Source organism: Python bivittatus, unplaced genomic scaffold (genome assembly GCF_059951505.1).
Source record: "Python bivittatus isolate LINGU-HERP-01145 unplaced genomic scaffold, Pbiv_v1 ctg000410_np1212, whole genome shotgun sequence".
NCBI lineage: Eukaryota > Metazoa > Chordata > Lepidosauria > Squamata > Pythonidae > Python > Python bivittatus.
In genome coordinates this window covers 5,249,531-5,266,312 of record NW_028277067.1, presented here as the reverse complement: position 1 = coordinate 5,266,312, position 16,782 = coordinate 5,249,531, and the positions used below count along the sequence as shown (strand labels likewise).

Here is a 16,782-nt window from a genome sequence, read left to right as displayed (position 1 = left end):
TGAACAGATACATCATAGCAGTCATGAAACCAACTCATATTTCACCACTTCCTTAAATTCACTATTTGATTTTAGCAACATGTGAATAATAATATTAAATACTTTAAACTGGGCTATAAGGATTTCTGAGGTAATACTGTAGAAGCTGAAGGCAAAAGATACCACAAGCATTATCTATCTTATTTTATTTGGGCTTAAGCATATTTTAGATTCAATGATTTCCAGAAACCCATACAATTTGAGAAGTATAGATTTTACTTCCATCAGTCTGTGATTTGTATGACAGTTTCAGCTTGGGCACACCAAGTCCCAAATTATTGGGTTCTGCTATCAAGTTTCACACAAACATCATTCTTCTGAAGGTTGCTGGTGCCTAGTCCTGATGGCTGTGTTTCTTTCTGATAAGATATAGGAAAACTGTTCTAATTGTTGCAATATGCACTCAGAACTGTGTCCATAGGGAAAAAAACAAAGGGAGTCCTCCACATATTTTGCACTCACGAACTTACTTTTGACATGCCTTTTGTTGAGTAATAGAGCCCAGAACGCCGCAGAGAAAAGTAAAACCTTTTCCAGACTTTGCGTCCAACTTCTTTCAGATGCAGGAACCCCTGGATTTCAGGGCAGCTTCCTGAATTTAGAACATTCTGAAAACAAACAAACAAAAAAATCATGGAATTAAAGACTCAGGCTGTATTACAAATTTACTGGTAGCTTTCCTTGATAATAACCCTCATTGTTTCCTTTGGAGGGGGGAATTATGGGAGGAGGGAAAATTATGGGAGGAGTTCTGTGTTGCATGATTTAGATTTGCAGCATGTAGCCCTGGGAATATGAAATGTTTCTAAAATACCTGTTGACATCCTGGTGTTTGCTGAGCTTGGTTTTCTTTTTGTAAATGTTTCATTACCAAACTAGGTAATACTGTCAGTACTTTGACACAAGAGAGTAGAGTTTGCTGCCCCCCCCCCGAAACACCTTAAAGATGTTTTGGCTGTGTTGTAAGCCAAAAATCTATTTCAGCAGGTGTAGGGCAGAAAAAATGATGCATTATATATTCTGAAAGTCCAGGTGTATGCAACCTCCAAGCCTCGTGTGGCTTCTACTACCCATTCTGTGGCCCCCAGAACATCCCAAGTAATGTCATCACAATTTGCCAGCAAAAATGCAGGTTTGGGGCAACATGGTTGTTTAGGTCTACTCTACCTCATAATAATAATAATACAAACCCCCCCTAGAACTATCATATCTGATCTATGAAAATCTGGATGATCCCCTAGATGGCAGCAAATTCTTTGCTGCCATTTAGTGGCCATATGGCTTTTTGTAGCCCAGATATAGTAGCCCTACGTTTTTCCTGGTTTTGGCAGTGGGGTGCAGAGAGGAAATTAAAGGGCAAAATGCATGTCTAAAGCCTCCTTTCACCTTTTAAAATCCCTCCAAACCCCCAGAAATCACTACTACATCCCAGAGGCCAAAAGATACTTGAAAATTAAATGTGCAGCTTCCAGTCACAAAAAACTGACCATCCCAGCTCCAAAAAACTGACATAGTTTAAGTTCAGGTATTAATTTAAAAAGTGGAAATATGAGAAGCAATAATATATTTAATGCAATATTAGGTGTCTAACAGAAATTGCTCCTCCTTATTTGTTGTTATACTGAAACCTAATTTTGGCCATTTCTGCAACATGTGATTCTAGGACTCTGGAGCAACCCAACATTTGAATAAGTGTAATACAGCAGGAGCATTGAAATAAAGTAATTTCTAGAATAATCCTATCCTCTATGAATCTGTCTACTGTTTTTAAAGCTATCCAAAATTAAGTCAAAGGACTGTTTTAATCTAATTGCATACTGTGTAGAGAAATACTTCTACTTCTCTGTCTGGGAGTGGCTTCCAATGAATAAATAACTTTTATAAGAGAGGATGAACCATGCATTCACACTGTGCAAAATTTTATAGATACATCCCTTCTGTTACCTTCCATGGTGGGCAATAAGGAAGGCAATATAACTTATACTATGAATTACTGGCTGCCTCCTATTCAATATAAAGATTCAATAACTAGTTTTCTGTATCAAAGCATGAACATCCAAGATCTGTGTTTTCTCCTTTTGAATGAAAGGGGAACTGAAAAAAGTCTGAATGAGTAAAGCAGGAATGACCCAAGTTCTTTTTTTGCACATCCCGGATTACACTGACAAACTGTCAAAACAGACATTTGGTAGCATGATTTTTGAAGAGGGGGAGATGTTGCTGAAATATCAAATAATAGTGCATTAAGCCTGCATACATCTGTTTTACATTAAAAAAAGACCCCACAGCAAAAACAGTGAACCAAAGCATCTCCCTTCCAATGTACGCATCACCAAGTCACAATCACCCCTCCTGTGATCTTCAGAAGCCTATATTTCAGCAAGCTTTTGGGATTTGAGGGGTAGTCTTTGTCTCATTCCCTCCTGAGGGTGAATATTTATCTGTATAATTTAGTCCTCAGTATTGGAAATGTTGTTGTGATTGCAGCTATAGGGTTTCTTTTTAATATTGTTTTAATCTTATTACTGGCTATAAATCTGTAAGCTGTTCAGAGTCACTTATGATTGGAGCAGCATATAAGCCTAGTAAATATAAATATGTGAATGCACACACACACAAGCTTCTGAAGATACATGCACACACGCACACACACTCACGTGCCTATATTATGCACGTATGTATGAGTGTAGCCTCCAGCAAAAAAGATTACCTGCTTCTTAAGTAAAGGAAAACAATAACTACCTGTATGAGTTCTGAATGGGACATGCCTTGGTTAACTGCATCCTGACATCTGGAGACCATAACTTCAGGAAATATTGACTGCTATGTTGGGGAAGAAAGGAAAGCAGGAGAATCATGTGAATTTGGACTGTAATATACTGTATCATAGCATTCTTACACATGATGTTTTAACAACACAGGGAAAAGTGGTCAGAATACTATAATATGCATTTATTTTTAAATTTTATTTTAAAAAACAGTTTCTAGCCCTTGTACTTGTAATGCAAACCCCTACTAAAATTGCACAAGTTTTGTTTCCAGGTTTCCAAAAATGTTATTCTATAATTACTCCGTTTTTTTGGTGCCTTTGAGTCAGTGTTGACTCCGGGTGACTGCTTGGACAAGTCCCTGCAATTTTCTTGGCATGATTTTCAGAAGTGATTTGCCAATGCCTCCTTCCTAGGCTGAGGGAGAGTGACTGGCCCAAGGTCACCCAGCTGGCTTCATGCCTAAGATGGGACTAGAACTCCCGGTCTCCCAGTTTCTAGCCTGATGCCTTAACCACTACACCAAACTGGCTCTCTGTAACTACTCCAATACCCAGTATAAAAGGGATGATTATTGAATTGGCTTGCCCTCTTATAGCAAGTTAATAATTTTCTGATGCATGTATTTAATAATATAGTCTAAAAGATGGAAAATAAGAGTTTCTCTAGAAACAAAGTTTTTAAGGTAACTCTTCTCAAATGTTCTCCAATCATGGCAATTCAATAAACATTTAAAAAATGTGAGCACTGTCCAATCAAACAAACATGTCCTTCTCAACATTTTGTGTTTTAAGAGCATGGAAGTTCACTTTTGTTGGGGTGAATAAATTTCCTGAAATTTAGTACACATATTGCTATTTGTATTATTATCACCTGTATGCTTCAGTGAACCAGTTTTCAGCTACTGTACTGATCTATTTTTGCTAACCAACAATAGTTGGTCTATTTTGGCAAGGCAAGCAGTTCTGGATCACTGGTGATCTATGGACCATGCTGTGAGAATCACTATTTTAGGGGTTAATATGAAAGATGTGAAGCACATAGCTTTTACTAAACAAAAGCATTAGGAGACACTATTTCATTTCTGAAATTTTGAATTGTTTAAAAATGGAAGATGAAAGAATGGCAAACTACAGGAATAAAATGATGTTCGTTGCTACCTTTAAGGTTGTTCCAACTTACTGGTGAGTTCTTGAACAGCTCATATTTAGCATAATTCTTCCGGAAGACAAACCGACTGTCACCTCCCACAGGCCACGTGGCCTGAACCTCTACCACAGACTCATGGTCTTCTAAACTCCGTTCTGGGGAAGACAAGGGGAGAAAGGAAGGAGCATGTTAACTTAACATCATATTTACATTTGGAGAATCTCTTTAAGTGCCAGAGGCATACAGGCAAGCAACTGGGAAGATCTGATAGCCATCACGCTCACTTATCTGGTTCCACTTTGTGACCTGGTTTCCTCCGAACAGTCTCTGGACTAAACTATTTTAGATTTCGGGTAGGGAATCACATAGCAGTTCTGATTTTGCCTACATGGAAAACACATAACTTTTCTCCTTGATACTCTGTTTGTTTATGTCCTAGGAATTATTTTATATGGTGAAGCATCCTTTTACATGGAACCAGTAGCAGAACAGGTTTACAACCTAAGTGAGGACTAGGCCCTGGAAAAGCAAGTACTTGAGTACATGGTTATTTTGTAATTTGTCACAAGAAGGTGATTGTTATTTCCATAGCACATTTCTGGATATATTTGACAGAATGTGTGTGTGTGTGTGTGTGTGTGTGTGTGTATGCTCGCAGTCCTGGCTTTCTTTCTTTTCCTCCTCACCTAGAGATAAGTGATGGTAGACCTCTACCAAAGACCAGCAGTCATCATGCAAAGCATGGGTTTTCTGCACCAGCATCTCACAAACATGACGGGCCGTGGTCCCTGCTGTGACTTCCAAAGAGCAGCAAGTGCCATCTTCACTGTAAACTTTCACTACCTGTGAGAATAGAAAAGGATCCGAGAATGAGCTTAAACACTTACTAAGGCTGGCTTGTTTCAATCCTGTGAGTCCAAAGTTATGAGAACAACTGTTAAGAAGTCTTGCACGATTAGACATACAATCCATGTACTCCAATATCCTGGTTTTACTTCTCCAAGTTTTTCTTTATTAAAACACTAATAGCTTGTACTTTGTTCTTTGTACATGGTAACTGCAGTGAGATTATTATATGCATGAAGACAGAAAGACTCTGAAATACCCACGACAGGGGAATGGTTGATGAAGATGACACAGTTTGCAGAGATGGCAAAATTGACTTGCTTGATTAGGGAAAAGACAACAACTACATTTGTCAAAACCCTTCATGGAATTGTGCTGAAAACGGAAAAAAGTGAACGTGTGATTTATGGGTTTGATGATTAGAAATGGTAGAATATGGAAAGAAGGGAGCCACAATGTAACTATACAGAGGGGGGGGGGAGAGAGGGGGAGAGAGAGAGAGGATAAAATATAAATGCATTTATAACTGCTGTAAAGATCAGAAGCCGCTTGTTTATATCTTTTTCTTTTCTTTTTTCTTTTCTGTCTTTTCTCTTTTATTTCTTACTTATTCACTTATCACTTTTCTTTACTTTTTTTCTTTAAATTTGTATTGTTTTTATCCTGTAAAAAATCTCTTCAATAGAATTAATATAGGTTGTACTTCATTCTTAGGGCTCAGTTTTTTCCTGCCTGACATAACCTCTGCAGTCAGCTACAGATGGAAGAACCATCTAACTGGCGATTCCCAAACTAATATGCAAATTGACACATAGTTATCGGTTTGGGAAGTTCTCTGAATTTTGCAATATAGCTCTTAACAACAACAAAAATTGCATACAGAATTCTATCATGAGGAAAACACATACTAAAAAAGAATACACTATGAGAGATATATGCATTTTCACGTGGACTTATTAAAACAACCATAAAACATCCTGGAATTCAGCAGGAATGAACTTGTGGTTCAAAAAATATGGAAGCTGAAGAAACCAAAAGAGAGACATTCATCTATCCTTAGCTATGATGGTGATTGCAACATGATTCAACTGAACTGTTGAACTGCTCAGAAAAGAGAGGGGGAAATTCCTCAACAGATGAAAGTTACAGGAAAAAAATTGTATTTTTGTTTATCCATATTTTGTGCTTCTAAAAATGTCCAGATTGATTCAGATATCTCACTTACCAGTTGGCTACTACAACCTGATTTACAGATGCATCATAATGTACTGCTTAAAACTCACATACCTCCAAAATCTGCTCAAGATAAATACATCATGTGTGAAGGCAGCAGCCAGGCAAAGAATAAGGAAGGAAGGATGCTGCTTTCCTACCTCCTACATTCACAGATTTCTGTGAAGCGTTTGGTTGGCTACTGTTGGAAACAAAATGTTGAACAAGATATCCAATGACCCAGCACTGATTTTATGTTTTTATGAGTCAGTTCTGAAACGTCTCTGCTACAGTACAATTATTCCACAAGAGGGAGCAAATCTATTATTCAAGTAACATAGAACTCAGTTAAACATATTATTCTTAAAGATAATTGAGGATACACTGTTCAGTTTATTAAACAAGAGCTACCAGAACAAGTTCTCATAATTATTGATAGTCCTGCATTCTAATTCCTGATGGCGAAGGGGAAATGTATTATACATATACTTATAGATTTTCTCTTTGTTGTTATTTTTTTTACATAAACATGAGAATCAAAAGACACTCTAAGGCTCATGTTAAGCCCTAATAGGATGTGCAAATTTGAAAAAAGGATGGGATGAGATATGTGCCTTTTGAAGAGTCAGCCACAGTTAAATTCCCAGGCTATTTGACATGGAAAGAAGTGCTGAAACTTCTCAGAATCATGATGATCACCCAGTGTGTATTTTTCAATATATTTTATGTCCATTTAACTCTTCCATTTACATTTCAACTCTTCTACATTTGTGTTTGTGTAAAAGCTGTTAATAAAGCACGGTACTTAATCCATCTGAAGAACTGCACTCTAGTTCATCTAATAAATCCATTAATCTTCAAGATGCCAGTAGATGTTGTATTATCAGACTATCAATATTTTCTCAGTCTCTTGCTTTTCCCAAACTCATGTCGGGATTGACAATTGCAGGTAGTTTAGAATGGAATATCAAACCTTGTTCCTAAGTGAAAGGCAGAATTTCGGGCACGAATGTCCTGATGATGCATGAAGGTTCATCTGAATGTTGCTGACATCCCTCCCTCCTTCCAATACATATGGCTTAATACAGTAAGAAAAAATGGGGCTCTTTCTGCCTCCATCTTATAGCCCAAATCTAAGTAGACACAACGGGCAAGGTCTGAATGGACTGATATTAGACAGGCTAAGTTTGTGATGAATCCAGCTTTTCCCCTGTCCCAATCCCTACTCCTTTTACTTTTTTGGCCTTTCTCTCGGCATCTCTCTCTTCTGTTGGCAGATACCTTCACCTACAGATTTAGAGCCATACAGCAGAAAGTGGTTTCACCAGCACAAATTATTTCTGCTTCATGAGTGATCTTTTTTAGTACTTGAATAAGAGATCCCCAGGGATGGTAGGCTACATGGGGAAGTTTAAAAAAAACACCCCAGAAAAAGATGAAGACAAACCACTTTTATACTGTTGCCAGAAGAACTACTGAGATATAGTTACCAGGAGCCAACCTTGCTTTCAAGGTGTTTTTACCTTTACCATCCCAAAGCTCTTCAGCTGGTCCAACTTTTTTTAACTTACAGTTATGGCTTAAATCAGTTGAAAGATTTATAACATTGACACATGGCTTTCTTTTCAAAGCACTTTCTTCAGGCTATCAAAAGGGCTGGCACGGAGATACAGGTAGAAGCTGGATTAGCCAATCTGGCCAAATGTTTTAGGGCAGGAACGCTACACTTTCTCTGTAAAGGCCATGTGGTCTTTCAGTGGCATGCTGGGAGCAGCATTCCAAAAAGTGGGTGGCACCAGCCTAAACATTAAATACTTCATTACATTTAATTAAAATTAAAAAATAATGAATTAAATATAGTTAAAATTATTTTTCTCTTCTATTACATCAAAATGTTAATTTGATGACAATTTTTGAAGGGAACTCTGGGAACTGTACTCAAAGCTTTCATGAGCCACATGGAGCACTGGAGTCTCAGACTGTGTGCTGTTGTTTTAGAATAGTTTACGTGCTACCCTCCATCACTGTATATTTAAACAAGGAACTAGACCTTGCACTACAGAGTCATCTAGAAGCCCCCAATGTGGTTAGAGCCTCTTTCCGTCTCAGAAAAAGAGGCATAACAAACCTTTGGTTGATCCAGTTGGTGGGCTGGAGTGGAATTGGGGTTTCTTGGAGCTAGACTGTAAGGCTGTACTAGTGTGAGGCACCGTCTATTCCTGCTCTCCATGTTATCATCATAGCTCATGTGCCCAGCAGAGTAGTATTTTGTTTGCTTTACTAAGAATTGGTGTGTTGGCTAAATATAGACCAGAGAGGCCAGTTCTGTCCAACAACAGAGCAGTCTGGTGTTCTTGGAGTAGTTGCTTGTTCCCTCTCTCCCTTTGATCCATAATACCTTTAATCCAATAACCACTAATCCAGTCAAATTTCTGTTTTAATATTTCTTTTTTAATTTCTTACGTTATTTTTTTAATGTAATCCTTTTTTAATATTCCCACAACAGACTGTCTCTTTCATTGCCCCAGTTAATAGTGCTGTAGAAAAAATGTTTCTTGATGCTTAATCATCATGATAGGCATATTGTGAGGATAGAAGAGGTTGGGAAAGCAATATGTTATTATTATATTTTTATCCCAACTTATATATAGATATAGATATAGATATAGATATACGTACACACACACATATACACATATATCAATACGGCAAACATACCTAACACTTTTATTTTCCCCATCACAAACAACCTTGTGAGGTGGATTGGGCTGACAGAATGACTAGCCCAAAATCACCCAGTCAGTTTTCATGCCTAAGGAAGGCCTAGAACTCATAGTCTCCTCGTTTCCAGGCCAGCACCTTAACTACTACACCAAAATGGCTCTCTTATATACACTGCTTTGGGATGTGTGTGTCCAAAACTACATTGTCCTATCCATTTTCATCTAGAAAGAAAGTTATAGTTCAGAGAGAGAATAGAAAAGTACAAAAAATATATTAGAGATTACAGCAAAACTACCATTAGCGGGGGATTTTGTATGATGAGTTTTAGCAGAAAAATACTAATAGTTTAATGTGCAGGTAGTCCTCTCTTAATGATGCTCATTGGGACCAGCAACTCGGTTGCTAAGTGATGCAGTCATAAAGCATGATGTCACATGACCACACCAAATTACAACAGCAGTTGTGACAGTCCCTGTTGCCATCGTTAGGCGTATCCCATGCAGTTGCAGCATCCCATGGTCATGTGATCACCATTTGTGACCTCCTGCTGGCTTCCCCATTGACTGCTTGTCAGAAACTGGCAGTGAAGTTGCAAATGGCGATCATATGACTGCAGGATGCTGCAACATAATTGTGAGCCAATTGCCAAGCGCCCAAATCATGATCATGTAACCACGGGGATGCTGTAATGGCCACAACTACAAGGACCAGTCATAAGTCCCCCTTATTCAGTGCTGTCATAACTTCGAATGGTCACTGAACGAGTGGTCATTCAATGAAGACTAGCTGTATACTCTAATTTTGTAGTTACATGGTACATATTTTTCACTACATCTGCAGATTCTTTTTATCTTAGTTACCAGCCTTAGTCCCAAATTATGTTTGGCCTACTTTACAAAACTGTAAGGATTGCTGCCAGTATACATAAAGCCCTTGAAACAAGCATTCTTGTACTGTACTACATGATCATTCTTATTAGCAAAAAGCCCGAAAACATCAATAAGTGTTGCAAGCTCTTTAAAATTAAATGAATCTCCTTTGTTTATATTTCTTATTTCTAGAAAAGTAAATATCCTACATCACTATTCCTATGTCCCTTTTCCCCCTTGTTTTTATATTGAATTATATTGAAGTATTATGTTATTATTTCACACAAACATAAAATCTATCATATTGTGTTTTTGCAAAGAGTTCTGGGCATCAGTCAGTGGAGATTGCACATATAATTGTTATTGTTGCTACTGCTATTATGATTTCTGTTGATGTTATTGTTGATAACATATCAGTATACAGTGTGCAAAACAGTCCATTTATACATTAGTGATCTGACAGCTTCTTTAAAAAATTCCCATCACCATGCAAGTTTTAGGGCAAACAAGTTTAAATTTTGCTAAGTTCCAAACCAGTGAGGGGCTGTACCAAAGGGATTGTTATAGTCCTTTGGTGAGTCACTTTTGCACAGACTCTTAAAGGTATGCCATTAGACCTGTAACAACAGCAACACTGAACATTCCTTGCAGGTATTTAAGATGAAAGGCATCCTTGCAAAGACATGGCAGCTACAAAAAGTAATTTAAATTCCATGAGAAATATTAGATTTTAATAGCTATACTACATAAGTAGAGGATGCTATGTCTAACTTATTACATTAGCTAAAGGTATGCCTTTAATTGCATTGAGATCTAGAAAATTGTTGTTTAAATTAGCATTGATGGCTGGAGGCTAATAGGCAACCAATGTCCACTGATCCATGCAAATGCAGGGTGAGAAACATTTAGAATATAACAAACAAATAAAGATATAAAACTGAGTTTTGCCACTAACTAGGAAGTTTAATTTTTGGAAAGGAGAGACCATGCTCTTATGGAATGTATTGTAGCTGCAAAAATAAGTAACATCACTGGATGGCAGCGACGATTTCTATGTCTATTTGTTGCCATCTAGTGGCCATCAGCTTTTTCTAACCCAGGCATGGTATACCTAACTTATTTTTAGGGTTGCCAAATTATTGCCTTATGCTATTACATCTTTAATAACATTTTGATCAACAGAAACCTCTGAGTGAAAGGCTTTTTGGTTTTAGTTTTATAGTTTGCAGGTTAAAAAATCATCATATGGGTGGGATAGAAGCTGTAACCTTCCAGAAAGCTGCTGAACTTACTTCCCATTGCTTCTACAGATTGGAACTGCTGAAAGTTATACTTCAGCAATATTTGGAGAGTCACTGTTTTCCCACCACTGCGCTAAAGTCTGCAAATGAAACTTCTGTTAATACAAAAGTGTATTACTGGTCACTTTTAGAGATGAACAGTGCAGATATGCATGGTGGCCTCATCACTTCTTGTCTGTCCCTTAGTACTTGGGAATGAAGATATACAGAGTGAGATCAATGTGTTTTCTGAATTGTGGGGAAAAAAAATCTATTTTCAGTGTTCCTTTTTAAATTCAACCTGTGGCTCCTCTTCACAGATAACTTGGCCACTACTTTCCATGCCCTCCTATATTCCATATTTGGTTACTACAGTACATCATATATGGAGCTTTCTGTGAATACTAGCTACTGGTCCAGACAATTTACTATGCCCTTTTAAAGGCAGAGGAAATGAAGTCAACTGCCATACCTGAAGTGGATCCAAAGTATGATTTAAAATTTGAAATGGTCAGCTGGATCAAGAACTTTCACTGAAAGCAATATATCTAATCACTTAAAATATAATTTCATGAGTTCTTCACAAGTTAACACTTGAGGATACTAGTCTGGGAAGGGTGCTATACATATCAGAATTACTACATCAGATTGAAAGAAGGACTATCCTCTCTGCAATTAAATAATTTACATTTAAAATGGGAATGTCATCTCTGACTGGGAATCTGATAATGGAGATAGGTGAATTTTAAATTTTAAACGATATTCCTTTGGGGTATATCTGGAAAGTCCTACTAAGATGAGAGTGGCATACTCCCAGGTAAATGGATATAAGCTTGCCACTTTTTCTTAATACATTTCTGAGGTTGTCTCCTTAAGTTCACCACAGCATTTATTGCTGTCTATTGTGAGATGGAGACGGACTATTTTACTGAATAAAAACATGTACTATTACAATATCTATTAGCACTGATAAGCCACCAGACAGCAAGGATAATCTCCTATCAGCTTGTTTGTTAGCCTGCCTATGTCTTACATCAAAGTCCTTTTTTAAAAAAAATCTTTTTAGATAAGAAACCAGGGGAGACATCAAGTGGGCTCCAACTCTTACAAGGCAGCTGGAAGCCTTCCATCCTATAATTAAAGCTCCCAGCAGAGGCTCCCAGGCTAGTCAAACAAAATCCGAGAGTCCTGGCAACAATTTCTAAGGGGACGAGCCTTTCCCTATCATGTCCTGTGAACTTGGAGTCCAAAGCTGTAATATTCCCTTGACTGTTCTTCTGTCCATACTTTGTGGGAGGGGAAAAGCAGTGGATAACACTGAAGAGCTACAGGTTCAACTGTTAGCTCTTAAGAACAGAGTGAAGCCTGTAATGCAGGGCCAAACTTAAATTGTAAAGATACCCTAAAAACAAATAATTTTGTTGGCTGTGTATGTGGAGAGCAAAAGAGTGATTGGCTGATTTTCTGCAATATGATTGGCTGAAACGTGGTTAGCTAATTTGCAGTTCACTGTGTTAGGAAGGAACTTAACAAAGAACTTAAAGAGAGCTTTTAGAAGAGACAAAAACAGTATTACAATATTTGTAAAGACATTGAAAATGGAAACAGACATGAAAAAAACAAGAATATTCCAAAAGATCTCCAAACTGAAAAGGAGGTTCCAATCTCAAATTTGTATGCTAAAGGATACCAATGGACAGATAATAACTGATTAAAAAAAGGTCAGAGAAAGATGGAATACCATGGACAGCCAAGAAAACAAACAAATGGATCATTGAACAAATCAAATCTAATTCGAGACACAATCGACAAGGCTCAAATGATCATACCTTGGACACATTATGCAAAGACCTAGCTCTCTGGATAAGTCTATAATCTAGGAAAGGTGAAAGGAAAGAAGAAAAAAACAGCCAACAGCAAGGAGTATAAACTCATCAACAGCAGTGATGGGTACACCAATGGAAGACATGAAGGACCAAGTTAGGGACTGGTCGTCTTGGAAAAAATCTATCCATGTGGTCACCAGGAGTTAACACCTATTTCATGGCATATAATTAAAAATCAATGGCTTGGTACACTGTGTGGCTTCAGGAAACTGGATTCAGTAAACTGCTGTTCAGTTAATCATATGTTAATGCCTTATGCAAACAAAGGACTGTGTTCTCTCTATCATAACACTCTTTTTCCTGAATAGGAAGTTAAGTGAAGATATCAGGGATATAACTGAGAAACAAGCAGTAACAACAGCCCTCTTCCTTTGAATATTTTGGCATCTTTTGAATTCTGGCATTCTAGGTAACTAACTATTGTCTTGAGCTACATCTGGCCTATGGTTTGGAACAGAAGATAATAACTGGGTTCAACATTATACTAAAACGTGGTTTGTTTATCAGTTTGTTCAATTTGCAACACAGTATAATAAAATATAAATCGTGGGTGGGCAACCTGCACCCTTCAGCCTCATTTTTGTATCAGCCGAGCCTAAAGGATTTTGCCACCAAAAATCAATGGTAAAATAGAGGGGGATTTTTTGGGTGGGGTGGAGGTAGGGCACTTTTTTTTTAAAACAAAACAAGCCCCAAGTAGGAGTTATTGAGCCTTGGGTAAATTCTCACCCCTTACCCCCAAGAGAGGCTGGTATATCTGCATTTATCCCCTCTGATAATGTCTCTGTATCATTGCCACATCTCTTACAGTCTTTTCAAGAGAAAAAAATGAGGTGTGTCTCTAGCTAAAAAGACTGTCCAGCTGCCATAAAAATGGTTGATAAAAAATAGTGTCTGGATTTACATTCACATTGGTTGCATGAAGCAAAATAAAAAGAAACACATTAACGCAATGTGTGAATCTAGCCAATTATAATTAGCTTGTCAGGTTATTTAGCCATAACTCATTCTTACTGTGGGCCAGCAGGCAGTTCTCACTTAAATTTTTATACATGACTGCCCTTTTTTTTTTTGTAGTCCTGCCAAAATGTACCTTAGTACACTTTCCATCATCTCTGAACTGCAAGATTCAAAAACAACCTCCCTGAAACTGGTTACTTCCAAAGACCATGTCGCTTGGAACTTGCGGGCATTGAAGTCAACCTTTTGTACAGGATATCACATTGGGAAAAGCTACTCTTTTCCCAAATTCATTTATGTATGGCTGTGAAGAGAAGGAAAGATCCTCTGCACATCCACAGGGGCACCTTTACTGATTTCACATGCTTCTGTTTCACTCCAGCTTAGCAAAAAAATGAACTTGCAAAGTGAGTTTCTCCTAAGAGTTCAACTCAGCTCCTAAAGATTTAATGCATACCTCCATGAAATTTTCTTGGTGACAATAAGGAAGTGAATAGTCACAGTCTTCTGGGATGTTCTCTTGGTTTTACAGTTTAGTCTACAGCCCTGGGATTACCTAGTGGCCTCCCATGCAAATGCCAACCAGGTCTGACCCTACTTAGCTTTTTCCAGATCAACCAAATCAATTAGGTACTGCCACCTAGCTGGATCAGCAAGGAGAATTTGATATCAGAGTAAGACCTGGGCCATCTTCCTCTTCTCCCAAAAGGAAACAGATATACTTACATGAGAGCCACCTTCACGCTGTGAACCTGGTCCCAGTGAGGAGCTGCTGAGGATGGGTGAGTTTGAGGGACTACAGAGCTCTGGAAAAGGATTTGGGATGGAAGGCAAGGATAAGGCACGTGGCTCCTCCTCCTTCAATTTTCTAAAGGAAAAAAAATTGAAAGTTTTTTATAAATGGGTTAGCTACTAATAGAATATCTGGGTTAGTTAATAATGTCAATATATTTGAGCAAGAAAATAGGAAAATATTGAGTGTTTGTACAACACTATGTTTAGAGAAATCCCCTGCTCCTTAGAGCCACCATGGACACAATCTGGGATGTATATACCAATCCTCTACCTTCTTCATTTTCCCTGCATTACTGTAAGGAATGATATGAAAATCAAGCAGCCTCAGAGGCAGACTTCTTTGAGAAACCCCCTGACTCTGCTAATGGACCCTAAGTATGTCTACTTTTTGTATCTCGTGGGCCAGGCAGACATAATTGGAGACAAACTGTCTTGCAAATAACCTGGTCCTCTGCTATGAAGGGCTTTATAAGGGATAACAAGCAACTTGGATAGTATGTCAGTACAGCTTGCAACCCACTGAGTTACATAATTAACCCCACCGCTGTATTCTACATCTACTGTAGCTTCCAGACAGTTTTCAAGAGCAGCTCCATGTATAGCACATTGCTACAGTTCAAGCAATGAGGTGACAGAAGCATGAGTGCCTATATGCAAGGACTTCCAGTCCAGGAATGGGCAGAACTGATGAACAAGACAGAGTTGTGCAAAGATCCTCTTGGCCATGGCTGCCACCTGCTCTATGTCATCCCTTTGAGACTATCCGATAAGGAAACAGACTCCACAAGAAGACCAGAACTAAGCTTTATTGAGATAGGCTATATTAACAGAATCTTGCAAGTCTGATTGTGTTTTTCTCCTCTCCGTCTTATATCCCAGTGAGTCAGGGAAAAGCCACCCTGAATCTCTTCCTAATATTATCCTCTTTCCTAAGGCTTAAGGAATGCTTCTATCCCTTTTGTTTTTGTAACAGTTTCTGAATATTTCCCTCAAGGCCATCTTCAGGACTCTATAACTCTTCAAGCAGGAGCCACAAGTCTGAGTGGACTCCTACACTGTGCATCAGCTCTGGCTGGAGGAGTGCAATCCCACCCAGAACTAAAGATGAAAAGTCTCCAGATCCAAGTGTCCCTAAAACCCATAGCCACTTGGTCTTACTTGGTTTGAGTCAAAGTCTATCATTCCCCATCCAGACTTCTACAGCTTCCAGCCACTTGACGGCATCATTTGGTCATCCTGGGGTAGAGATGTAAAGCTGCATATCATCAGCATACTAATGATACTTAACCCTGTACCAACAGATGACCTCACCCAGTTGCTTCATGTAGATGTTATATAGAAGTGAAGAGGGGATAAAGTTCTGAGGAACTCCACAAAGCAGGGGTCGAGAGTTGGATCTCTTTCCCCCTACCAACACCAGCTAGAACCAGCCTCAAAGGAACAAGAAGAACCATTGCAACACTGTGCCCCCAACTCCCAACACTTGAAGTCAATCTAGAAGGATACCATGATTCGTGGTATCGAAGGCCACTGAAAGATCAAGGAGAGCCAGGATGGATGCAGCACCCCCATCCCAGTCCTGCCATAGGTCATCTACAAGTGCGATCAATGCGGTCCCAGTGTTACATCCCAGTCTGAAAGTCACCTGAAAAAGGTCCGTATAATCTGTTTCCTCCAGGGCCCTGCATGAATAAGGTTGCTATGTGGTTTCTCAAAATCAAAGACTGAAGATACTTCACACTACTTAAATTCTGTTATTTAAATTCTGTGAATATATTAACTAAAAATTCAAACAAATTTAAATAAATTCTCTTTTTTGCATAATTTACCCATTTTTTGAAGTTAAAGGGAAGGATAATTAGTTATACAGGGAAATTAAACCCTATCTTTAATCATTTAAAATGGTAATAGTTCTGCTAAAAAGATTTTGGTATTAAAATATTGGAATAGAAGAAATCTGAGTTTTACTGTGAAGGGACAGAAATAAAAATATATTTTTTATATTAACATATTGAAATACAGGCACTCCTTGGGTTATACAAGGCTTCCATTCCTTGCATAAGCTGAGTTTTGTACACATCAGATTGCATGCCATGTGCATATGTGAACACGGCAGCTGCCATTCTTGTGATATAAAGAATGTAAGTAAGTTAGGGCTTATATAACCCAGGGACACTCTATACCAATAAAAGAGAACATGCCTGCTCCACTCCCAAAACAAAGAAAATGAAGCCATCTTAAGCCATCTTTCTGG

The 16,782-nt window shown here is 38.3% G+C and overlaps 1 protein-coding gene across 11 annotated transcripts in view; it reads right to left on the bottom strand.

Annotated features, from left to right (window-relative positions):
- The window catches only part of GRB7 (growth factor receptor bound protein 7), a 136,623-nt gene that overhangs the window by 59,327 nt on the left and 60,514 nt on the right, over positions 1-16,782 (bottom strand). For all 11 annotated transcript variants that reach the window (XR_015796614.1, XM_025169972.2, XM_025169967.2 and 8 more), the window contains 5 exons: positions 14,460-14,601; positions 4,643-4,799; positions 3,990-4,111; positions 2,782-2,862; positions 510-647 (listed from right to left, as the gene is read on the bottom strand). Coding sequence is in view for 10 of the 11 variants with exons in the window: in XM_025169972.2 (XP_025025740.1) it covers positions 510-647; positions 2,782-2,862; positions 3,990-4,111; positions 4,643-4,799; positions 14,460-14,601 (640 nt within the window). In the remaining variant the exon portion in view is untranslated. The remainder of the gene's footprint in view (positions 1-509; positions 648-2,781; positions 2,863-3,989; positions 4,112-4,642; positions 4,800-14,459; positions 14,602-16,782) is intronic.